This window comes from Littorina saxatilis, linkage group LG13, assembly GCF_037325665.1.
Source record: "Littorina saxatilis isolate snail1 linkage group LG13, US_GU_Lsax_2.0, whole genome shotgun sequence".
In the NCBI taxonomy this organism is placed as follows: domain Eukaryota; kingdom Metazoa; phylum Mollusca; class Gastropoda; order Littorinimorpha; family Littorinidae; genus Littorina; species Littorina saxatilis.
The window spans coordinates 6,067,542-6,094,021 of NC_090257.1; the positions used below are offsets into that span (position 1 = coordinate 6,067,542).

Consider the following 26,480-nt stretch of genomic DNA (forward strand, 5'->3'; position numbering starts at 1 on the left):
AGGCATTATCCTTTACGATGAGTTTGGCCGAGCGACGATAGAGAGAGTCTAACTTTTTCAAGTGGACATCACTGCTGCCATCCCAGAGCGTCGAAACATAATTAATGTGAGGCATTACATGAGCATGGTGGAACATTTCCAGAGTCCTTCTGTCGGTATATTGCTTTAACTTGGATAGGAGGAAAACGTTCTTGGCTACTTTCTTGCAAATATGCTGTATTTGTGCCTGCCACTTGAATTCACAATCAAGAATTACCCCTAAAACGCGATGCTGTTGAACTTGTTCAATTGATTGCGTACCAATAGTAAGATTTAGTTTGAGTGGAGAAATCTGATGTTTTTGTCTGGTTGCAATTACCATACTTTTAGTTTTTATTGGATGGACAAGCATAGCATTAGCACTACACCAGTTATTTACATCGTTTAAAGCTGTTTGAAGGGAGGACTCTATTACTGTAACAGACTTTCCACTTGAGTGAAGAGAAGAATCGTCAGCAAAAAAATCACTTCTTACATTACTGTCAGAAATGTGCAGTGGCAGATCATTGATATACAGACAGAACAAGATCGGCCCAAGCACTGACCCTTGAGGCACCCCGCATTTCACAGTCTCCTCAGTAGATATTTTACAGTTTAGGGCAGTATATTGAGATCTGTCCTGTAAATAGGAAGCAAAAAAGTTACACACTGAACTGTTTCTGAGATACAACTGTAATTTCTTCAGTAAAATTGAATGATCAACAAGATCAAACGCTTTTTTTAAAGTCGAGAAACACAGCACCACTGATTTCAGATCGGTTTGTTGCAGACAACCAGGTGTCGCATAGCGTGGTAAGGGCGCTGTGACAAGAGTGATTTGTTCGAAAACCAGATTGAAATTGATGGAAAAGGTTTCTGCTTTCTATGTACGCGAGCAAATGTTTGTGAATATGTTTTTCCAATGGTTTGGATAAAATGGGTAATAAGGAAATGGGTCTAAAATTATTTGGGTCGGATAAATTTCCGCCTTTATGGAGTGGAATTACTTTTGCTCTTTTTAGTAAACTAGGTACAGTATTTTGCTTTATGCAGAGATTATACGCATAGGTGAGTGGCTCCACAATATATGGTAGAGCTAATTTGGCCAAGTAAGGAGGAATCTTGTCAGGACCCATGGACTTTTTATTCTCAAGGCCTTCTAGCGCCTTACCTACCTCATGCACTGCCATGTCTGGAATAGTAAAAAAATCGTCCGGTTTACATTTGTCATTGCAAAAATCATGTAATTTTGTGAGAGAGACTTCAAGGTCAGAATCAGGACTGTCGCATTTTGCAGATTCATTTAGCCTATTGGCAAGGGACAAAAAATGGTTATTAAAATCTTCAGGGGAGATGGTTGTGGCAGACCGATTTGAGTTCTGTTTAGATTTACCTAATATGTTATTAACAGCACGCCAAACAGTTGCAATATCTTTCTTGTCCTCGATTAATGTATTAAAGTAATTTGCTTTTGCTTGACGTGTTAATTCTGAGAGAGAGAGAGAGAGAGAGAGAGAGAGAGAGAGAGAGAGAGAGAAAGACAACCAGAGAGAGGAAGAGAAATAGACAAGCAGAGAGAGAAAGAGAGAGAGGGGGGGAGTGAGAGACAAACAGTGAGAGAGAGAGAGGGGGGGGAAGAGAAAGAGAGAGACAAGCAGAGAGAAAGAGAGAGGGAGAGAGAGAGAGAGGGGGGGGCGAGAAAGAGAGAGAGACAAGCAGAGAGAAAGAGAGAGGGAGAGAGAGAGAGAGAGAGGGGGGAGGGAGAGAGAGATGGAGAGAGAAAGGGGATAGAGAGAAAGAGAGAGATTCATAAATTTGCACACACACACACAAACACAAACCAGTTCAGATAGAAAGTGTGCATGAACAACAAAGTTACAAAATCTCACTTTATAAAGAATGGTGTGAATAAGATTACATATTGTGGTTTTCGTTTTTAATACATATTCATCAATAGAGTTTTGTACAAACCGTATTGTATAGTATCATGCTGGCATGTGATACTGCTGATTCGCTACACTGCTCTTCATTCCTTACATACAAAATCAAACTGATTTGGGAAGAAATGAACCGGTGAAACACCGGATTTTTGTTAACAAGGATACAAGTAAAGGTTGTACGCTTCATTTCAACCTATCCTCAATAAAAAGGAAATTCGAAGACCGACAAAAGGACGTTATTCTGACATTTATCTAATTCTGTACAACAAGACAAACAAGAAGAACATGATCTAGAAGAACAAGAACACGAAAACAACCTATAATTACATCTCTACGAAAGTGGTACTGAAATGCAGTGAAATGTGATCGTTTACGTTGAGATCTATATTATCAAAAACATATACATTTGCTAATAACATGTATTCACCTTACAAATATAACAAACTAGATGATTACCCGCTTCGCCGGGTACCGGCTTCGCCGGGAAGAAGTAGAGCCGAATACCAGGCTGCGCCTGGGAGCCGGGTGTACGCCGGCTTCGCCGGCGCACGAAGGAAAGGAGATTAATATATTGTGCCACAGAACAATATTTCAGTCTCATGTACAGTCAAACATACAGATACCAAGTGTGTTATAATCCTATAATCCTATAGCGTCTTCCCAAACATTAACAAATATAAATAAAGATTTGTTATAAAAGTAACAAAGGTTTTGTAAGTATCAAAGTAAACAATTGTATTTCTGTTCTTCAATTGCAAGCCATCAGAAATTTGTGTAATCATTTAAAACACCTATTGAACAGCAGTTATGTTCAGTTGTATAACAGTTCACTTTTCGAAGAACTAGTTTTGTTTGAATGTATGAATGTATGAAGATATTGTAATGGATTTTACTTCTTTGTTTGGCAAATGTAAATAAACTGGGGCAAGGTGATCTACACACCTCTTAAGTATAGCTTTAAAACATTTTCAGGGCCTGCTTCCCGCGTTGAAACAGATCAGTGACGGTTAGTATGACTGTGTGGGCGAGAAGGAGGGTACTGTTAATGGGTCTTCGTGGAACAAAGAATTGAGCGGAGACTTCCTTCTTTGTGGACTCAAGCGTGACTTGACTGGTGCTCCTCTAGCCACACCACAGATCCATGAAGGACATGCTGACATCAGCTCTTATTTCGATGTTGGTGATTTTGTTGATGTCGAGGCGGAGTGTCACATTAGCGTAGACCATGCCATCCACATACAACTAGAAAAATCAGAAAATAAGTCGAGTCATGCATCTTTGGAACACACATTGTGTGATTCCATTTTGCAAAATGATAACTTGTTTAAAAGTAAACCTATTTCATCCGGCTCCTAAGTAAGAGAGGCATCTCGACTGTAGAAGAAACAAGTCGCGTGAAGCGATATAAACACATTTAGTCAATCTGTAGGTATCAAACTAAAAGATAAACACCAAAAACCAGTCATCGACGAGACTACATTCAGATAGTCTCGGCTAAACTTCCCCGAACACCGAGACGAGTCACGCTCGTCTCCGCGAAGCATCCGAACATTATACTCGACCTATTTTCTTTAATTCTCAGCGCGTTTTTCAAGTAAACATAACATATCTATCTATATTTATCCTACATACCTGAGAGAGACACTCGTGAGATAATAATCGTTCAAATAACACGTGTGTATATCATGTAAATGATGTCATGTCAAGCAAGTCTGGCAGGGACCTGTTTTTCCACTGCTTGTGATGCCAAAGTCACCGAGACAAACGTCATTATAGAAAACAAAAATTGCGCTCACTAATTACTCTCGATGAATTTTTAGAACTAACACGTCACGCCACACTTTCAGAGTGATGTTTATTTGCTTTGACGTAATAGATTGCACGAGGCTTTAGAAGAGATCGAGGTTCCAAAACAAGCGTCTTCAATTTAGCTGCCTCGACTGCAGGACATTTTCAGTAAAATACACGTAAGTACAGTATGTAGGATAAACAGAATGCTACATGGCTTGCTGTTTCGTACTAGATTTACACTCGTTGCTTTTTCAAATAGTGAACAGTTCGCTTTCGCTGGCAGTTCAATATTTAAAACAAAAAACTCGTGTAAATCTGGTACGACACAGCATGCCATGTAGTATTCTCTATATATTTGAATTCAGGAGAAAACGAGGAATACAATGCAATAATGTTTTAATTTGTAAATGAAAAATCGTTTTAAATGACGACTTTAATAAGCAAACTAAGTAACTTTTTTTTAAGCTTCTGAGCTGAAATGCAATACAAAAGTCCGGACTGAGTCAAACATTGCTTGACCAAAATTTCACTCTATTTGGTTAAAAAAAATGAGGGCGTGACAGTGCCACCTCAACAATAACAAAAAGCCGGATATGACGTCATCAAAGACATTTATTGAAAAAATTAAATAAATGTCTGGGGATATTATACCCAGGAACTCTCATGTCAAGTTTCATGAAGATCGGTCCAGTAGTTTTGTCTGAACCGCTCTACACACACACACACACACACTGACACACACATACACCGACACACTGACACACACACACAAGCACACACACACATACACACACACACACACACACACACACACACACACACACACACACACACACACACACACACACACTCCGGTTTGGTAAGTTACCTGATAAATAATGTAGCCTGTAGATTTAACGGGGAGACTGATCAGACAGGAAGAGTAATACTTTCACATTTCCGATGTTCAGCGATAAACTTGTTTTCTTCGAGAGTTCGATCTTCGTGCGATTCTGGCGCGTTGTCACCAAGAACGTTAAGGCAAAAAAAATAAAAAATAGGTGTGGTTACGGTACATAGCCAAAAAAAATAGGGTAGGAAGGTAGGCAATCACTTTTTTTTTTAAACTTTTTTTTCTAATGAGTACAAATTATACCTACTTGACAGGGAAATAAGTGTGCGACTCGGGCGCTTTCGCTTTCATTGCGTTTTCTGCACTTGTTTTCTTGGTTTTTACATTTAGTCAAGTTTTGACTAAATGTTTTAACGTAGAGGGGGGAATCGAGACGAGGGTCGTGGTGTATGTGCGCGTGTGTGTGTGTGTGTGTGTCTGTCTGTGTGTGTGTGTGTGTGTGTAGAGTGATTCAGACTAAACTACTGGACCGATCTTTATGAAATTTGACATGAGAGTTCCTGGGTATGAAATCCCCGAACGTTTTTTTCATTTTTTTGATAAATGTCTTTGATGACGTCATATCCGGCTTTTCGTGAAAGGTGAGGCGGCACTGTCACGCCCTCATTTTTCAACCAAATTGGTTGAAATTTTGGTCGGGTAATGTTCGACGAATCCCGGACTTCGTTATTGCATTTCAGCGTGATGGCTGAAAAATTAATTAATGACTTTGGTCATTAAAAATCTGAAAATTGTAAAACAAATATGTTTTTTATAAAACGATCCACATTTACGTTTATCTTATTCTCCATCATTTGCTGATTCCAAAACCATATAAATATGTTATCTTCGGATTAAAAACAAGCTCTGAAAATTAAATATATAAAAATTATTATCAAAATTAAATTGTCGAAATCAATTTAAAAACACTTTCATCTTATTCCTTGTCGGTTCCTGATTCCAAAAACATATAGATATGATATGTTTGGATTAAAAACACGCTCAGAAAGTTAAAACGAAGAGAGGTACAGAAAAGCGTGCTATCCTTCCCAGCGCAACTACTACCCCGCTCTTCTTGTCAATTTCACTGCCTATGCCGTGAGCGGTGGACTGACGATGCTACGAGTATACGGTCTTGCTGCGTTGCATTGCGTTCAGTTTCATTCTGTGAGTTCGACAGCTACTTGACTAAATGTTGTATTTTCGCCTTACGCGACTTGTTTTGTTTTGTTTTTGACAAATGTAATAAAAAGTTATAGGGTCGGCCCCTAAAAATAGGGTAGGTCGGGTTACTGTAACCACACCTAATTTTTTTTAGGCCTAAAAAAACACAGGATATCATCATGATGCCTCTACAAAAACCAGGTCTGGGAACTCTTCACCTAAAGTCAGTCAGTATTAACCTCCTCAACACAATCCTCATCTTGTCCCATAGTGATTTCTGCCGCCAAAGAACATGTGGTTCTCAACTCAAAAGACCGATTTGTCGTCTTCCGGCATTGCGAAATTCAGATCTACCCCAACTATACGTGCATTGATCTGAGCAATAAAATGTAGATGCGATAATCTGCAAACATGTCTTCAACACAATCTGCATCTTGTCCCATCGTGATTTCTGTCGGCAAAGAACATGTGGTTCTCAACTCACAAGACCAATTTGTCATCTTCCAGTGTGAAATTCTGATCTGCCACAAGTACGTGCAATAAAATGTAGAAGCGATAATCTGAAAAAAATCTGTTCGCGTGAACGCTGCCACGTTGTCATCAGTCCGATGTCTTTTATCCAGAGCAGGGACGAACACACTTTTTCATCAGCAGTTTGTTATGTTTATCCGCAGACTGCTTTCCATTACTTGTCTGTTTTAGATTGACTCGTATGGTTCTTCAGCCAGGCAAGAAGTGCTTGTTTACAGTGACACGTTCTCACGCACGACATGTCGTAAATGCAAGTTCTAACGATTGTTTTTTATTGCACTGATAGAGAATGTCGATAGTTGTAAACTTCTGCCATTTCCTAATGTTTATTTCATTATTTTGCATACGGATATGGCTAATAAGTGGATACTCCGTTACGACACGAAACGCGTTCTAAATCCGGGAAGGGAGGCTACTCCAGCGTACTTTCAGGTGTATCCTACTGCCTTTAAATTATAATTACTAATTTTCTTGAATAGATTGAGTTTTGGCTAGCCCAGACAAAATATGAATACTCAGACACTTGCGTGACCTCATTTCTGACACTATGACATCATAACATGATGTTATCACCAATAGTCTAGCCAAGACTTTTAAAAAACAGACACTAAGCTGTGACCAAATCAAACAATGACATCATAGCTTGATGACCTCAAGACTTATTTTCTTGATAGCTCAGTGGATATTTCAGGATTAAAAATCTTCTCCAGCAAACATGTTCATGCTGTGACTCTGAAATGTCTGCTGATTATCAACACCTACAATTGTATGAAATTTGGAGGCTTTTGCTCCCAAAATAACTGAGAAAATATCAACGTAAAGTTTTTACGAACATGACCCCGCTGTGACACCAAAATGTGACGGGGTAAACCAAATTAGGGTCATGGTGACACATTATCAAACCCTTGAAGTGTTCAAAGTTTCAAACTAAACGCCTGAAATAACGTTAATGTTAAGTTATTAGTCAACCAATTTGGGGTCACTTCATGAGATCATCAAACCATAAAAGTGTGCAAAGTTTCAGTTTCAGGTCTAGCTTGAAAAACATCCGAGATAACCTCAACGTTAGCGGCACAGTCAGCCTCCCGTAAACCATCACAGACACTGTCAGGCTTTTACACACAGTACAAACACCCTTTCATTTAAAACACTCACCGCTTGAGAACATCGTAGGTGCCCTCCGTAAAGAGCGAGCAATTTTCAAAGAATGTATTTTTTCGTGGTTTATCTAACCCCTGAGCCATTGTGAAACCGTGTGATCCAGTTGCTTTTTTTCACAATTTAGTCGTCAGTTTGTGATTTCAATGCGACTCGCTGTAAGCTTATCTGCAATAGCACGTTATTGTGTACCTCTGAATCTAAAACGCAACAAACGGCTGCGAGTCACACGAACTGGCGGTGGCGGTTGCCGTTCAAAAGAACTGGCGCTATATGCAGAACCATCGTCTGCTGCGCGAAACACGTTTTGCGTAACACGTTTCCGGGCTTTTCTTTTTTACATTTAGTCAAGTTTTGACTAAATGTTTTAACGTAGGGGGGAATCGAGACGAGGGTGTGGTGTATGTGTGTGTTATGTGTGTGTGTGTGTGTGTGTGTGTGTGTGTGTGTGTGTGTGTGTGTGTGTGTGTGTGTGTGTGTGTGTGTGTGTGCGTGTGTGTGTGTGTGTGTAGAGCGATTCAGACTAAACTACTGGACCGATCTTTATGAAATTTGACATGCGAGTTCCTGGGTATGATATCCCCGGACGTTTTTATATTTAGTCAAGTTTTGACTAAATATTTTAACGTAGAGGGGGGAATCGAGACGAGGGTCGTGGTGTATGTGTGTGTGTGTGTGTGTGTGTGTGTGTGTGTCTGTCTGTCTGTGTGTGTGTGTAGAGCGATTCAGACTAAACTACTGGACCGATATTTATGAAATTTGGCATGAGAGTTCCTGGGTATGAAATCCCCGAACGTGTTTTTCATTTTTTTGATAAATGTCTTTGATGACGTCATATCCGGCTTTTCGTGAAAGTTGAGGCGGCACTGTCACGCCCTCATTTTTCAACCAAATTGGTTGAAATTTTGGTCAAGTAATCTTCGACTAAGCCCGGACTTCGGTATTGCATTTCAGCTTGGTGGCTTAAAAATTAATTAATGACTTTGGTCATTACAAATCTGAAAATTGTAAAAAAAAATAAACATTTATAAAACGATCCAAATTTACGTTCATCTTATTCTCCATCATTTGCTGATTCCAAAAACATATAAATATGTTATATTCGGATTAAAAACAAGCTCTGAAAATTAAATATATAAAAATTATTATCAAAATTTTTTTTTCGAAATCAATTTAAAAACACTTTCATCTTATTCCTTGTCGGTTCCTGATTCCAAAAATATATAGATATAATATGTTTGGATTAAAAACACGCTCAGAAAGTTAAAACGAAGAGAGGTACAGAAAAGCGTGCTACCCTTCTCAGCGCAACGAATATCCCGCTCTTCTTGTCAATTCCACGGGCACTGCCTTTGCCACGGGCGGTGGAGTGACGATGCTACGAGTATACGGTCTTGCTGCGTTGCGTTGCGTTCAGTTTCATTCTGTGAGTTCGACAGCTACTTGACTAAATATTGTATTTTCGCCTTACGCGACTTGTTTTTTCATTTTTTCGATAAATACCTTTGATGACGTCATATCCGGCTTTTTGTAAAAGTTGAGGCGGCACTGTCACACCCTCATTTTTCAATTAAATTGATTGAAATTTTGGCAAAGCAATCTTCGACAAAGGCCGTGGTTTGGTATTGCATTTCAGCTTGGTGGCTTAAAAACTAATGAGTGAGTTTGGTCATTAAAAATCGGAAACTTGTAATTAAAATTATTTTTTTATTAGACGATTTAAAAACAATTGCATCTTATTTGTCGTCATTTTCTGATTCCTAAAAACATATACATATGTTATATTTGGATTAAAAACAATCTCTGAAAATTAAAAATATAAAAATTATGATCAAAATTAAATTTCCGAAATCAATTTAAAAACTATTTCATCTTAATCCTTGTCGGTTCCTGATTCCAAAAACATATAGATATGATATGTTTGGATTAAAAACACGGTCAGAAAGTTAAAACGAAGAGAGGTACAGTAAAGCGTGCTATGAAGCACAGCGCAACCGCTGCCGCACCAAACAGGCTCGTCACTTTTACTGCGTTTTGCACTAGCGGCGGACTACGTTCAGTTTCATTCTGTGAGTTCCACAGCTTGACTAAATGTAGTAATTTCGCCTTACGCGACTTGTTCAAACTTTCAACACTTCGAATTGTACTGATCTTGTCTTGATGAAAAAAGATTTCTTTTGTGATTTAAGAATGTTTGTGTAACAAGCTGTCAATTTATTGAGATTGTAAAAGTTAGGTCTAGCGCCAAAACGAGGCGTCCGATTGTGGTACTAGACAATCCGGCTGGCCACGCAAAAATAAAATCTTTGAAAATTGCTCGCTCTTTACGTAGGGCACCTGGGATGTTCTCAAGCGGTGAGTGTTTAAACGAAAGGGTGTTTGTATTTTGTGTAAAAGCCTGACAGTGTCTGTGATGGTTTACGGGAGGCTGACTATGCCTTTCAGTTTTTTGTCCACGGACGGACGGCCAGACATACGGACGGACACATTATATAAATCCTAAGACTCACCAATTACTCAGGTGAGCCAAAAAAAACCCAGATGTTAGGCCTACATTTTCATTTTTCTTCTCCTGTCGAAAAAGCTTAGTTAGATACTGATTTTGCTGCTGAAATTGATCCGGACACGATTATTTTGTTTAAGAGTTACTCGCCTTGAACCCTAAATATAGTGACTTTTGACCCGATGCTGCTGTGTCGGAGACGTTTCCAGATTAAACATTAACAGCTATGCTTAATTGTAATGCATCAACGGCACATTATGAATAGTTAACAAATGCCGAAACTTGTCAGCAGTACTTAACTTAACGAGATTGTCTTAGAATGACTTGAAATTAGCTGAATGCGTGACTGTAAACGTACGACAGGGGCTTCGACAACCAGAGTTTTCCCCCTCAATTTGTTTTTAATTTTGCAAACTAATATTCTGTTTCTGAGTTTTATTTTGTAATTGTTTGGTAAAACGTCATATGAAATTGTTGTCCTAGTTGATCGAGTGTACATTTATCGTTTGAATCGCATTTCGTCCTTTATATTTAGAAAATGATGAAGGTGTTACGTTTTAGAAAGGCCACGAATCGTGTTTTCAGATGAACTTATATTATTTTTGCAACCAAACCTGGGAAAACAACAAACACTAGCGTCGGTAACCATGCCATACGCTCAAGTAACCATGGAATATACGCAGTATTCACTTCCTCAGGTAACAGAGGCAAAGAAGCCGGTCATGGGATGAGTGTTGTAATTTTATTTTTCTGTAGAACTGTAGCTCGTTCAGCTACACTCCTCATTTACGTCGGAAGTAAGCCCGTGAAAATGGAATCTAGCAACCTTTATATAAGCATGTGCGTAACGTTAAAGTAAAATAAGAACAAAACAAACACAAAACCTAGCATGCACGTCTGTGTTTCCTAGTTGTAAAATGACTATTGCGAAGCAATAATTCGTGGTAACAGCATTCACTATAACATTAATACCGCGGATATTACTTCCTACTGCTTCCTTTCGAGAATATGTGATAGGGTGAACTGTCACCAGTGTAAGTTTTGCGCTGAAGAGGAGTAAAACAGAGCTTGAAATCTTAATTTGTATTTCGTTTTGGTAAACAAGAGTAAGAGTTCTAACTCGGTTGTCATTGTCCAGTCTAGTCTTTGTGGTTCATATTGCCGATCGATTTGTGTTTTGTGTCAATTCATTTTTCTTTAAACTGTAAGTGCTGGAATCCAAGCAATTATCCGGCTGTCCAGTTACAAGCAAGTACCTTTAACTCTTTGAAGTAGACCGACCTCTTGGGTCCGGGGCAAGACGAGGTGGCGTGCAGATGGCCATTACGCATTGTGCCGCCGGCCTGGCGCTATATTTCGGAGGGAACCGGGAATGTCGAGTTTGTGTCATTTCTTTTGATACGGTGAATCGGAGATGCCAGCTAAGTAGCTGGGAGGTTTTAGTCTCTTACCCCCCCCCCCCCCCTTCCCTCCCCTTCCTCTTGTCTTAATGAACCAATGAAACACGTTATCTGTTTTAGCATATAAACACTTTATGTCCCTACTAGGCTCTAGTTCCTGTGAGGACGTAAAACTCAAGTAACCAACCAACCTTATCTGTTTGGGATGTTGTGTTACTATTGGTTACTAAGATTTTGATTGGATGGCTGTTTTCCTAGCTAAATTCTGATTGAGTTTGTCCATGCTAGAATGTGAGAAAGAAAACTTTGAGAGACGCAAAGAGTGTAGACGTGTTTTTGTAGTGTGCTCCACTAACTGACGAGATGTATTCAACTTTATGTGTTGTGGCTTGTGGCCACCCGGCTTCGGTTGGGTCGGCGGAGAGGAGGAGGGAAGAGAGACCCAGGAATAAAGAATACCATGCCAGTTATATTTTCTGCTGTTGTCGCATCCGTTGTGGACGGAATGGAGAAAGAAAGACGTGTATGTCTTTGTGTCCGTGAGTGATAGTCCAGTGGGTCCGGCCCTAACACATTCTCATCATAACAACAAATCATCACCGATTAAAGTTTCCATCGTTTTGGAACCTGTTTACAATGGCTGATCAGTAATCGATTGTGTTTCCAAGTCGTTCCTCGAACCTGGTTACATATGGTAGGGTGCTAACTCACCTCGAAGCTATGGGAACCAGTGGCCGTGACCGTCAGATTGAACTGTTGACCGTTAGCGAAGGGAAACGTAGGGTCAGGGTCTTGCAGTAGCTTGTCCTCCCAACCCCCTTGCAGCTTGAAGCTGAGAAAGGTTACCTTGCGGAAGCCATAATGGTCGAATCTTGGGTTCACGTGCAACACGATGTTACCGGAGCTGTCCAAGAAGTCGATGATAAAACTGCAGCAAACAAACTCGGCGTGTTAATGTGTTAGAAGTGAGTACTTGTATCAATTAATAGACATTTTCCGGAAATAACTCTGTTAGGATTTACAAGCGGAAGGGAGTTGCGTCCCACCGCAGACAAACAACCTTAACAGGAAGCACGGACGTTGTCGAACGGGAAGCACATGGAGACAAGTTTAAACAACTACCGCAGCAAGTAATTGACTCCGATGAGTATGTTATGCAGTGTCCGAGAGAAAATGTAAGTTTTACGCCCTCACGACAAAGCCATTAGGGGCATGTTACAGGGGAAAACCCGGCTTTGTATAAAATAAAATAAAATAAAAATGCAGGGGGGGGGGGGGGGGGGCAACAAGGAAACAGAAGGCGGCACTCAATTGTTGAACTTCCTTGCTGAAACAAATCAAGAAAATAAATAAGTTGGGCGTTAGATGCTATTATTACCACTAGTCTGGTTCGGAACACTCCATGTTCTGTCCTGCATTGTGTGCTGATACAATGTTTGTTGTACTTTGTCCATTCGCTCGTTTGTGTTATCTTCATTTGCTCGTTTGTTTTATCGTTGTGCGCTCATTTCTTTTATCTTAGTTTGCTCACGATTAAGTGAGCGACTTTCTTGATTGAATGCCTCGGTGAAAAATATTTGTAAATTTACTGTTTTAATCGGGGATTTTACAAAAATCCTAAAAGTTCCAGGACATTTGTAAATCACGAGTTGTTGATGCTCTTTTTGATGATTGTACTAACCAGGAAAAGTGATTCCATGAAATTCGTCATTTTCTTACAAGTTCTAGGAAATTTGTAACATTACTGACTTTTGAATGCTGTTTTGATGACTTTGCGGAACAAGGAAAGCGGACCCTAGTAAATGTGTCTACTTTTAAGATTCCTTTAAAAGCTCATAACAAACAATTTGAAGAAAAATATTGATCGTTGCATTGGTGATACCCAAGATACCCTGGTGTGATAGCACAAAGGGACCTGGAAAGCAACATCTACAAGGTCGAGGTTAAATCTGGTGTCTTGAATAGTGGTTCTTCAAGAAATCCCAACAGAGGTTGCTTAAAAGAGAAGATGTCAGTCTCGATACATCTGTGTCGTTACTGTCAGAAATCATAGCCCAGTCAGCTTCAGGTGGGCAAGTGTTTTTAAAACGTGACTGGGGGAAGGGGGGGGGGTAAACAAGTTCTTGAAGAAAACGTTGCAATTGATTCATAGTAGAACTTCTTTACAACTGTAACGGTCACCGCATCCAGTTGTGCACTAGTAAATGAACCTACGTCATGAGCACACTTTTTACAATGCGTCTACGTTTCTGCAAACGGAAGTTGGTTGGAATGGGTGGGGTGGTGGGGTGGGGTGGTGGGGTGGGGTGGGGTGGGTTTGGGGGAAGGATGCTTTTACATGTGCAGGTACTGTAGTTTGAATTTATGTTTTTGTGTTCAAGTTGTGCCCAACTTTTTACGAGGGGAGGAGTGTGCCTTAATAGATGCCTAAATTAAACAGTTTGTTTTCATTAAATTAGCAAATGTCCTTGCCTTTCAAACCAACACATTTACTAATTTCCTGGATCTTTTAGGAACTTGCGCAGTCCTTCAATGAAACAGTAAAATAATGAATTTACTGATTTTTTTCCGGAAATTTATCAATTTACTATTTTGGCAAATTTACTGTTTAATCCAAATCGTTTGCGTGGTTTCATTCAATGTTGGTGTGAATGAAAACTAAACTTACTGGGTCTCATTACTTGGGACTCCAGTGAAACAGGCTGACCAGCCTGCGGAAGGTGTGTCAGGTAAAAGGAACTTGTAATCCCTTGAAATCTGCCAACAGAAATAGAATGGTTCATGAATTATAATAGTCCTGATCTTTTCGTTTGTGTGTTTAGGAGAGGGGGGGGGAGCGACACAGACAAACATGTGATTCTGATAGTGTAAAACAAAATTTACAAAACAAAATGTTCAACAATCAATAAGACCTGATCTTTTTGTTTGTGTGTTTAGGAGAGGGGGAGCGACACAGAAAAACATGTGATTCTGATGGTGTGAAAACAAATTTACAATAATTATAACATGTCCAACAATCAATAAGACAATTCAAGATGTATTATCATAACATCAGGAATGTTACATGCAGAAATGTTGATTTAAACGTACCTAACCTGGTAACTGGTGAGTTTTCTTTGTATTTAAACATCAGTAATGATGTATGATTAAAACAAGTCACGCAAAACGAAATCAATGCATTTAGTCATTCAGTGCGCCAAACAGAATGAAAGGAACACACTGCATTTTTCACCAAGCCAGAAACCACTAACATTGCTCGTATTAGTAACACAAGCACAATGATTCTAATTTGCATGAAACTTATTTTCCGGAATTTGTTTTAGCTTGTTTTCAATCCAAACACAACATTTATATTTTTGAATATGATTGAAAAACGCGATCGCCACAGTTCCGCCTCAACTTTTCTAAAAATTCGGATATGACGTCATCAACTGTATTTAGGGGGGAAGAAAAGAAACGAATGTGTGGAGATATCATCTGGAAAAAAATATATGTAAAGTTACGTGAAAATCTGTGTGGTATTTGTGTCGGACACACACGCACACACACACACACACACACACACACACACACACACACACACACACACACACACACACACACACACACACACCAGCACCCTCAATACTTGACTAAATGTAAAAAAATAAAACAGAAATGATTTTAATATAAACCCTATACTGCAGTGCATTAGGGACATAAAACAAATGTTCTTTTTTTTATTTTTTTTTAGCTTGTTTTCAATCTAAATACAACGTATATTTTTATATCCCATGACCTCCCTTCTTTGTCTCTGTTACTTCAGTATGGGTATAATGTTGTATTTTTATAGCTCAATAAATACATCATGGACTCCAAAAAATATATGATAGTGCAGATTCCGATTTGGGCAAAGAACTACTTTCCTCCCGACCTTTGACCTTGCGCCAAACAAATAGATTGTAATACACTCTTAATTGTTTTGCTGCTAAAGAGTTCTATTCGCAGTTTTATTAACCCGTGCATAACACTAGTTTGAACAGTCGAACACTATCACAATGCCCATGGCTACAAACCAAAACAAAAAACCGAGTACCCTCCCTTGCATCGAAGCAGACGACTGTTCGTGAGAGTCTGTCACAGTGTCGGTGTGGGAACTGACATAAGCTAGGGAGCACAGATAATAGAAGCCCTGTCACATAGACTAATCACACAATCAATACACATTTGGCTCATGTTTTAAATGACAGTTTCGAGTTTGTTAGTCAAACTCAAAGCAACAACACAGGTCTGGTGTCATGCGTAGCGGGACCGAGAAGCGTCCGTACTGCATGGTTTGGGGTGGCTTCGCTTCGTATCAAACATCGGCTGTTTCACGTATTTTGCGAGCAAGTCTACTCTTTTGCCTGGCTCTGCAGTAAGTCCACATTGGCGATGAAGGTATCCAAGAACTTAACATGTGTGCATTTTTCCGTAATCCAGTCATATTCCTTCAAAATGCAATCAATCGGCGGTGACAGACTTGGTGTCAGCAATTCGCGACTTCACCAACTTGGTCCCGTTTCCTCACACCCATACCAGTTTAGGTTCATCCATGCAAACACGGCTCGCAAAACAGTTTATCACGTAGATACATTTCAAATAGGGAGCAAATGGTTAAATCTAAACCTACATATTTGTTCCCTAAAATTTGCTTCTCTGTCAATAAGCCTGATTGTATAATAATACGTTCGAGAAAAACAACGTGGAATCGATTCTGAATCGAGTAAGCCAAATGGGTGCCAACCCGGTTTCGCCCGTTCTGCCGACCTGAAACGCAAAACAAAAGAATTGTGCGCTTCAACTAAATTGATTTCTATACGACTTCATTACTTTCTTGCAACTTATGAACCTTTACTTAAAGCTTTTAAATGGTCTGAAAGTAGTGTTACCGCGTACTTATCGATGCACTCATTCGTTTTATTTTTTTTCAGCGACGGTCACTTAGTTTAAGGTTGCAAAAGGGCCAAGTCTCGCTGGCACCACTGTTTCACTCTCAACAGATCGCAACAGTGCCGCTAGTAGTCTACACTTTGTGTTTGATGGTAGAATGGGATATACAGATTACAACACTCGTGGTTTTTCATATGGCTTGTATTTCAGTCAAGACCCAGCGGGAATATCAATCGAAAGCCACTCGCCAGATGATATTCATCCGCTGGGTCTTGACTGAAATACAAGCCATATAAAAACCCACTCGTGTTGTAACCTATATACGTATATGATTGAAAATGCGATCCCACAGTTCTGCCTCAACTTTTGGTTAAAGCCGGATATGACGTCATTGAATGCATTTAGGAGAGAGAAAAAACCGAAAGTGTAAAGATTGCACTGATTGGACAGTATTTGTGGACTCGTCCCGTGATGTTGATGAACTGACAGAATGCGTAACCGATTATGTGTCTTTTTGTGTGGACAATGTTGTGCCGAAGAAAACAGTGAAGGTGTACAGCAATACAAAGCCCTGGGTCACGAAAGATATCAAAGATGTGCTGAATAAGAATAAGAAAGCTTTTAGAGAAGGGAATTGTAACATGAGGGAGGTTCAGAGGGAGGTCCAGAGTTCGATAAGGAGGGGGAAGGAAGAGTTTAAGAGGAAGGTAGAGGGAAATTTCACGGGGAACAACATGAAGAAGGCATGGGAGGGGTTGAATGTCATGAGTGGCTACAAGGGGAAGAAGGGTGGGAGTAAGGAAAAAAGCAACGCTACGCAGTCAGATGCAAATGATCTCAACCAGTTTTATGCACGCTTCGATAAGCATGACTTCAGCGGGGAAAGGAAGGCAATGCGGGACAGGTTGACCAGTGATAGTGGGCTTACGGAAGGGGATTCCCCAATAGTGGTGACGGAAGAAGAGGTGGAGAGGGGGCTGAAGAATGTTAATGCTAGCAAGGCGGGGGGACCAGATGGGATGATGCCCAAAGTTTTAAAACTATGTGCAGAGCAACTTAGTTATATTTTTTCAGTCATTTTTAACATGTCGCTTGGTGCTAGCAGGGTACCGGCCCTATGGAAAACTTCATGCATTGTTCCTGTGCCAAAGAAAAAGACTGTGATAACCATGAATGACCTGAGACCTGTGGCACTTACTTCTGTTTGTATGAAAGTCTTTGAGAGAGTTGTTTTGTTCAAACTGAGTGATTGTGTGAAAGATTTTATTGATCCATGTCAGTTTGCATACAGGAAAAACAGGAGTGTTGATGATGCTGTGTTGAATGTTTTAAACAAGATCTACTCTCATTTAGAAAAGCCTGGCTCTTATATTCGCTTGATGTTCTTTGATTTTTCCAGCGCTTTTAATACTATACAGCCTCATTTAATGGCGGAGAAGCTTTTTAGCATGAATGTCCCAGCAGCCACCATCCTCTGGGTTATGGACTACCTGACAAACAGGCCACAGTATGTTAGGGTGGGGGGGGCAATCAGTTTCAGACACAATCTGCACAAACACAGGGGCACCACAAGGCACAGTACTCTCACCTTTTCTTTTTTCTCTCTACACAGCAGATTTTAGAAGTTCTAGTGACTCCTGCCCCATAACCAAGTTTGCTGACGACACTGGACTGACCGGACTGCTGACTGATGACGACGACTCTGACTACAGGCAGGAGGTAGATAGGTTTGTGGGGTGGTGTGAAAACAACTATTTAGAGCTTAATGTGGGGAAGACAAAGGAAATGATAATGGACAACAGGAGGGGGGAACATGTACACAGGGAGATAGTGATCAAGGGGGAGGTCGTAGAGAAGGTAGAGCAGTATAAGTATTTGGGGGTGATTATAGACAATAAGTTGACATGGAAACCAAACTCTGATGCCCTTGTGAAGAAACTCCACTCTCGCCTGTACTTTTTGAGAAAACTCAGGTCTTTTAACATCAGACAAGAAATCCTTCAGATGTTTTACACTTCAACGTGCAATAGTGTGTTGTACTTTGGCTCCGTGTGTTGGGGTGGCAACATCAACAAGCAAGACAGGGATAGATTAGATAAATTCATCAGGAAAGCAAGTGGGGTGGTTGGGAGGAAGCAGGACAATTTCACATCAACACATGAACGACGACTGACTGACAAGGTACAGAAGATTTTGGCTGACGACTCGCACCCACTCAGACCGGAATTTGACAGTAGACGGACAGACAGGAGCAACAGATTCAGACAACCAACCGCAAGATCCACACGCTACAGAAATTCGTTCATTCCATCTGCAATTCACATCTTCAATTCTCAGGTGGGGCGGTAGATGCTGGTGTTGTCGCTCTGATGCACGGGGTCAGTGTTCTGTATTGTTTCAGTATTGTTGATTTTGTTTTGCATGATTATATACTCTTATTCTACTCTCTTAGACAATATGTGATAACCGGCAAGGTGCTGACTTTCGTTTGTGCATTGTTGATGGTGAATGCATGTTAATTTATTTTTAATATACTTTCTTATGTGATAACCAATGTGCTGTATTTTCTCAGGACAAAGAACAAATGTTTATTTTGAATGTTTTATGTATGTTATTATTACGGACACAAACGCTCAGCAATGCAATTTCTCTTTTAGAGATTAATAAAGTTATTGTATTGTATTGTATTGTATTGTATATCATCTGAAGAACACACACACACACACACACACACACACACACACACACACACACACACACACCACCACCACCACCACCACAACCACCACCACCCTCAATACTTGACTTAATGTATAGAACACAACATTATTTTTATTAAAACCTTATTGTAGTGCTATAAGGAGTGACAGACAGACAGAGATTCATTATGGCGGACCGAAATGCGCCAGTCGATTACCGATTCGTTCCTCCAGATTCTTTGTTTGCAACTGTAACTCGTTTCCCACTGTCCCGTTGCCAAGCAACGAACGATGGGTGTGTCGTCACCGACGTGCATGAAATCTGTCTTGCATGTGACGTCACCTTTTAATGACGTCAGGCTCCTGTGCCATGTGGCTACATCAGCATCATTCAGGATTGGAGCATCCTCCAGCTTGCACACAGGATCTAAGATATGAAACATATCTTCACAATTAAAGATCGTCGGAATAGGCTAAATTGAACAATCAGGGTTTATTCCCTTAATTGTTGTGGTAAAAATAAATCATAGTTGATGAATAAAGCAAACATCCTAGACTCAGTTTTAAGCAGTAACCAGACTGAATAAAGAGACCATTGAAGATGTGCACGGTGTGTCAACTGATTCCGTTCATTCACCGGATGTTTCCGTTCATCCGCAAGATGTTTCCGTACGTTCATACAGCCTCATTTTTGGCACTTGCTTGCGGAAAAAACGTGGCAGTAAGTCGTGTGGGCAGCGCGCTTTTGTGATATTGCAAGAATAAGCTAATTGGTTGGGCTATGTGTACGATAAGTACCAAGGTGCTAGTAATCTTCATGATAACACACGCGGGCCGAACGTGGCAGAATTGCCTGATTTTTTAACATTTTCTTGTTTTTCTCGCTCTGTTATCGAATCTGACCCCTGATTTACACATGATCACCAAAACCATTGCCTGTTACGACATTTCGCTTGAACAGAAGTTTATAGAAACACATGGCTTTTGTACAATCACTTGTCATTTAAAAACATGCAGATTCCGTTCATACACCATGTTTCCGTTCATACAAAAGTGCATGTTTCCGTTCGTACAAAAAGCGTTGCCGTTCGAACACATTCGTTAGGCATTAGGCCTGCAAATCTAACATGATAAGACAGAGTTCATGAAAAGAGAAAGACAGACTGTCACGATTTAGTGACATGGATCGAGAAAGAAACACTCTGTGGGGTGCCTTTCTCAAATTGCGACGAAAAGCGCCTGTGTTTGTGTTTGGGCAACGGCTGGTTTTAGCTGACCAAGCATAGCCGAGCACGGGGATTTCGTTTTTGCAGGGGTTCCACGTGCGTGATTTTGCTTGCTTGGCGAAATCGACTGTAACTGTACTGGATACGGGACACGTGGAGTCACGTGATGTGTTTTCAAGGTTGTTTGGGGAAGACATGAAAAGGACACTCGAACACAGAGCAGCGACAGAGAAGGATCGATTTCCTCCATCCTGAAGTTAGATGGTCTTCTTCACTCGGTGACATATTATAAGTCAGAGTGACGTTCTGCATGGTACAGTAGGGCTTCACGGAACTACGAAGGAGAGAAAACTTTTCGCTGTGTTACCTGTGCTGGCAACAAGGTTGCCGGGTTTTTGATTCTTGGCTGAGCGGGGGGGGTTATCCCACGCATAAAGTATTTCAGCACAAGGAGAGGGTATGGCGAGAAATTCGTTGACGAACGTAAGCTATATCAAAGGAAGCGGATTCGCTTAAAGGAGAGCTACGTACATAGGCTGTTGAGGTAATAAGTAGAGGTTACATGCCGAGTCTCAGTGATTATTAAAAACAAGAGGCGAAGCCTTCAAGGCTCACGTAAGAAATCGACAAACTGTAACACAAACTCAATCACTCCGTCACACATACACACACACACACACACACACACACACACAGTAAGCATAGGTGACACTGTGCAAGAAAGCGAGACACTAGATCTAGATCTGTCTGTCTGCATGTAGCCTACTTACAGGGACACGACTGCCAACTAGTCTCGGCCCTCTCAAAATAACAATGACCGAGACTTTCAGTAATTCCTTCGCGTGACGTCTAACCCTCTTACGTCATAATGTGACGTTTTCAAATGACGAAATGTTAAAGTTTCTACCACAGACATACACACGCACAAACAAACACACACACACACGCACACACGCACAAACGCACAGACAGACAAAGTTACGATCGCATAGGCTACACTTACGTGAGCCAATAATGGTCGAAGTTAGCGGATCATGAAAAATGCGAGCTTTAGCGAGCTTTTTCATGACCGCGAACTGAGACCATTATTTTTTATAATCACTGAGACGAGGTGTGTAACCTCTTTATTCCTCCTTTCTTCAGTTATTCAAAGAAAAGAGGAGCTTTTTTTTGCGAAAGTTTGATCGAATCCTATTCACTCAACCAGTCAACCTGCGCAGGCGATCGATTAATGCGCGGTTGTATAGTTCCGTGCAAATCATTCCATTCTGTTAACACTTCTTGTCAGTTTTCCTATTTTGGACTAAAATCAAGTACACAGATATGCTGTTATTCTGCTGTGGCGGCAAAGGCAGATATTGTGTGTTCTGTATATGTTTTGGTATCGCTTAGGATAATGTTCTTTTGTCAAATGGGACTAGCAGACGAACTTTTGCACCCGTGTTCCAACGTTAAAAACTGTATGAAGTTCAGTTTTCTGGGGAAAATAGTGTATGAAACCGCTTTATGTTGTTTAAATTGATGAGATGTGTGCATTTGGTTGCGTGTGATCTGTTTATTAAATGAAATATTGTTGAAAACTGACCGTCGGATTGCAGTCTGTTGTCGAAGAAACTGAGTGAAAAGAAATTTGAAAGGGGAACTACTCTTGTCGCTGGACAAAGTATGAGAGTTACTTACCTTGGGAATTTGCTTGTGATGAACGTTTGTGCACAGCAGACCAAGATTCAGAAAACAACCAAACTCATGGATTTTATATGGAAATTCATGTGTTCAGGCCTGTAGTTGTTAATTTAAATGCGATATGTTTGTATTGTTTGCTTCAGAGATGTATACTTCGTACATTAGAGCGTTCGGAACTTTTCAGTCGCAAAAGTAGTACCGACGCAGAACAGCTTCTCAACCCATTGCGCTCTCGAGGATTTAGGCTGTTGCTGGGTCGTTATTTGTTTGGTTGCTGGGTGTTTATCGAAAAATAACTAGCTCTACAAGTTTACAGAGGTAAAGAAGCAGAGGGGGGAATAAATCGTTATTTAACGGTGTTGACGAGTCTGTGTTTGTAGAATGAAATACTCTCTGTTGTTCTTTCCAGGTTAGCGCATAATTTGCTCTTTGTGACGCTAAAATAATAATCTGTATATGTTTTTTTGCAGATATGGAGAGAAGGAAGGAAAATGGCTGATTTGTTGTTTTATAAGTTCGTTTGTGCAGGCCCACGTGCTCGATGAAATATGTAAAGGTGACATGTTTAAAGGTGGAGTGTGAAGGGTAGCGTGGAATGTTTAGTGCACCAATGCTTTTTGTTGCAGCTTTCTACGTGTACTTGCTACGTAACCGGTGTCTACGTAACCTGTCTACGTAACCTGCCTACGTAACCTGTCTACTTGCTGTAACCTGGTGTTCTGGTGTACTAGTGGTTGCTGTTGCTGTCGTCGTCCTACCAACTACACGTCTGCTATATTTTTCTGGTAGACTACGGGGAGGATCTTCAGCGACTGAGTGAGGCGCCTGATATCTCCACTATTCCCTGCTTCGTTCAACGCCAACCGGCACTTCATTCGACGGAGCAGTTGTGGAGATAGACTATCCACGTGTCGCCCACTCAGTGGCATAAAGCTAAGTGCACCTTGTCATAGCGCCCTTATACCGCCTTGTCATCTTGTGTATTTATGATTACATTCGAGTAGTGACAACGTGGGGTGTGTGACACCTGCATAAACCAGTACTTTTACAGACAGCTATATTTTCTATCTATACACGGGATCAGCGTGTTATTATCATTTTCTAAACTTTAACTGGCATTTTTGTCAGTGACCTATATTTTACGTTTTGAACGTAAAACATCTTTTGGAGTGAAGTCTCGAGGGAGGTGGCGAGTTGGTACATAAACAGGCGTCTGAAACTTATACTTTGGTTGATTCTATCTATTTGTATGACTGCGAGAGTGAATCGGGGTGTGGTTAGTTAGTTAGTAGTAACTAACCGTTCATAATCACCTTATGTGATATATTGAAACGTGACACAGACACAGCGGAAACGAATAACATCTGAGAGGGCCCCAAAGGGTTTTAAATCGTGATCGTGATTGGTGTTTTTTGACCTTTCTGTGACCGTGATTGCCGAAATTTCAATTTCTGTGATCGTGATGGGACTTTGCCCGTGATCCGTGATGACAAAAAAATCAAGTCTCGTGATCGTGATCGTCATTTTTTTTCGTGATCGTGATGGGCATTATTGCAAAGCATTTTATTTTCAACGTACATTTTTCACAGCTGTATCACTCTATGATCCTCTATTCGTCAAGGAGCCAATCTCGATTGAAGGGAAGCAACGACACATTCAGAAATATGATTTTGACAGCGATTGCTTCACTTTAAGAGAACCAATCACACAAAAAAAGAGATCCAATCAGAAGGCAAATTGCAAAAGTCTGCCAAACTTCATCCAATGGAAGGGCTTCGTGCAAAAGTTTTGAGTGCATTCAGTCAAATTCGAATTCGAAGATCAAAAATGGCGTGCAGCGGTACTGTCATCGAACTTCTGTTATATTTTGTGGATTCAAGCCAGACCAAAGCAGGCGGCGAGAATGCCTTCCTTGGTGGAAAGGTCAGGCTACGGGTCGGTCTTTCCGAAGACGAAATATCAAGGTATGTTGATCTATGTTGCTCTTTGACTGTTCTGAATGTAGGCAAAGATCTTGAAATTTGTTCAAGATCTTTGAGTTTGAGTGAGATCATTGACATTGTCGACATTGCCACGTCCGGCTGTCACTCGCTCAGTGTGACCTCGACTGGCTCAGTCGAGATCGAGTCTGCGTGTAGCCAAAACCGAAACTCGGAAATGTGTTTTTCATCCCAGCAACGTGGACACGCTTGGCATAGATTCTAATTGTCGCTTCTTTGCATTGAGCTTGGATTAATTTTAGCGCCTGTAAACTTTAATATCAACAATGGGTTAAATTCAGAAACAATGGCGGGGAGACGTGCCAGTTTGGGTCACTTAATCCTCATGTCAAAGACGATCAAAGTCATGTTCGTTGGGGATTTTGTCAGGCATGCTACTTTTCCGGTAATTGCCGGAAATCCGATAAAGCCGTTTTCAAAATCCGGTAAAGTCAAATTTATTCCGGTGAAGTTGAAAAATGTCCGCAAAAACGATCCGTGTGAATATCGCGCAACGCGACCGGGCGCCGGTCTCAATGAAGCCAGCGCACAGTAGTGTTCTTTTCACCAGTTTGGAGGTGTGTTGAATGGTGGTGGGGGGAGGCTAAAATGGGATTTTTAACAAGATCACAACACTATTACAGCCCTGAAAATGATGCCCAGAATGCACCAGATTGCACAGATTTTAACCGTTTGAACGCTCACCAAACGGGAACATCCTAGGTGCCCTACGTAAAGAGCGAGCAATTTTTAAAGAATTGATTTTGCAGATTGTCTCGAACACTTTTTGGACCCATCCTGAACTCAGGTCAAAAATGAGTTACTTCCCTTAAACTGGCGATAGCCGTGGATCGATGATAATCAGAAAGTTTTTGGACCGTGGTGCGTTTTTGCGCTAGACCTAACTTTTAAAATCTAAATAATAAATTGACAGCGTGTTTTCATCAAGACAAGATCAGTGCAATTCGAAGTTGTGAAAGTTTGAAAAAAGAAAAGCCCGGAAGCAGGGTCACGCAAGGGTCGAAGCAGACGACGGTTTATGCGGCATATCGCCGTTCCTCTCAACAGTCAAAAGCCATCGCTAGAGTTCTTGTGAACCACAGCCGTTTGTTTCGTGCATAAAAACGTGCTATTGTAGATAAGCTGACATCGAGTCGCATTCAAATGACTAACTGACGACTACATTGTGAAAAAGGGAAACTGGATCACACGGGTTCACGATGGCTCAGGGGTAAGATAAACCACGCAAAAATAAACTCTTTGAAAATTGTTCGCTCTTTACGGAGGATGTTCTCAATCGGTGAGTGTTTAAATGAAAGGGTGGTTGTACTGTGTGTAAAAGCCTGACCGTATCTGTGATGGTTTACGGGAGGCTTACTGTGCCTTTAATTTCAATCCACCCAATAGTTTTTGAGAAAATGGGTTTACAAGATTTAGCTCTGGAAATGTAAAATTGTGCAAGTATATATTCATGTGTGGGAGTTGAATGTGTATGAGTGTAGAGAGAGAGAGAGAGAGAGAGAGAGAGAGAGAGAGAGAGAGAGAGAGAGAGAGAGAGAGAGAGAGAGAGAGAGAGAGAGAAAAACCCCAATGAAAACAACATTCTTGTTACTGATTACAAATCATGATATGTATTTCTATGTGTGTATGAAAGGGAATTAAAAAAATAATAATAAAAAAGTGCAACAGTTCTCACTTTGTGTTGAATAAACAATAGATCCAGAGGAACGAATTACTGTGTGGTTGTGTTTACTTTGACACGTGCTTTCTGTACATGCAACTTTTACTGTGACCGTGATTTGCCACTGGTGTTCGTGATCGTGAAAACAAAAATCAAGGTAACTGTGATCGTGAAAGCTAAAATTTCCCTTCCCGTGATCGTGATGATACTCCCCCCCCCCCCCCTCTTTGGGGCCCTCATCTGACGCGCATGCCGTCATAAAAAGACGTCATTACGAAGTTAAACCCAAAACTAATAGTCACCTGGCTGGCTATAGTGGGAGGGTTACTTTTGGTGGTCACATTAGATATTATGTTTTTTTGGAAAGTTCGTTTTATTTGCAGCCACAGTTCGGTAAACGACAAATGGCTAAACCCAACCACCTAAGAATGAGAAGCGTTTTTGTAACATGACCCATATTCTGCAAAAATGCAGCCATGACGCAGGGGGTAGGTTACAAAAAAACGTCATGTACCGCTTGACTGCATACGGATATAAGCAAATTATACCTTAAACGAAAGCTAAAGATTGTTGCCATCAGACAGCAAGTAAAATGCCTAATTCGTATACACAGTTTTATTTTTAACAACATCTGTATAACATGCGGACGACAAAACAGGAAATGACATTTTCTCAATCGATATGTATAGCTAACAGAACGCCTGGTTGAAACCGCAATCAAAAACATCTTGAAAATTGTTTATTCTCACAGCTAGAATTATTTTACATCAACAATTGTTAATTTACCGAGGACAACAACAGACATATAAGATAAATAATGGATGATTCTGAATCAACTCCGAAAACCGAACCGGGTCGAAGCAAAAAAGAGTTTACACATACACAGGCTTGAAAAAGGATAATTTGGTTGAATCTGTTAGATTTT

The 26,480-nt window shown here is 40.6% G+C and overlaps 1 protein-coding gene across 1 annotated transcript in view; it reads right to left on the bottom strand.

Annotated features, from left to right (window-relative positions):
- Positions 1-1,546: 1,546 nt before the first annotated feature.
- LOC138945951 (uncharacterized) overlaps positions 1,547-26,480 on the bottom strand; it is a 51,863-nt gene continuing 26,929 nt past the window's right edge. Inside the window, exons 2-5 of the mRNA XM_070317490.1 lie at positions 19,205-19,413; positions 14,045-14,133; positions 12,088-12,304; positions 1,547-3,200 (exon numbers count right to left, since the gene is read on the bottom strand). Coding sequence (XP_070173591.1) covers positions 3,081-3,200; positions 12,088-12,304; positions 14,045-14,133; positions 19,205-19,413 — 635 coding nt within the window. The 3' untranslated portion in view covers positions 1,547-3,080. The remainder of the gene's footprint in view (positions 3,201-12,087; positions 12,305-14,044; positions 14,134-19,204; positions 19,414-26,480) is intronic.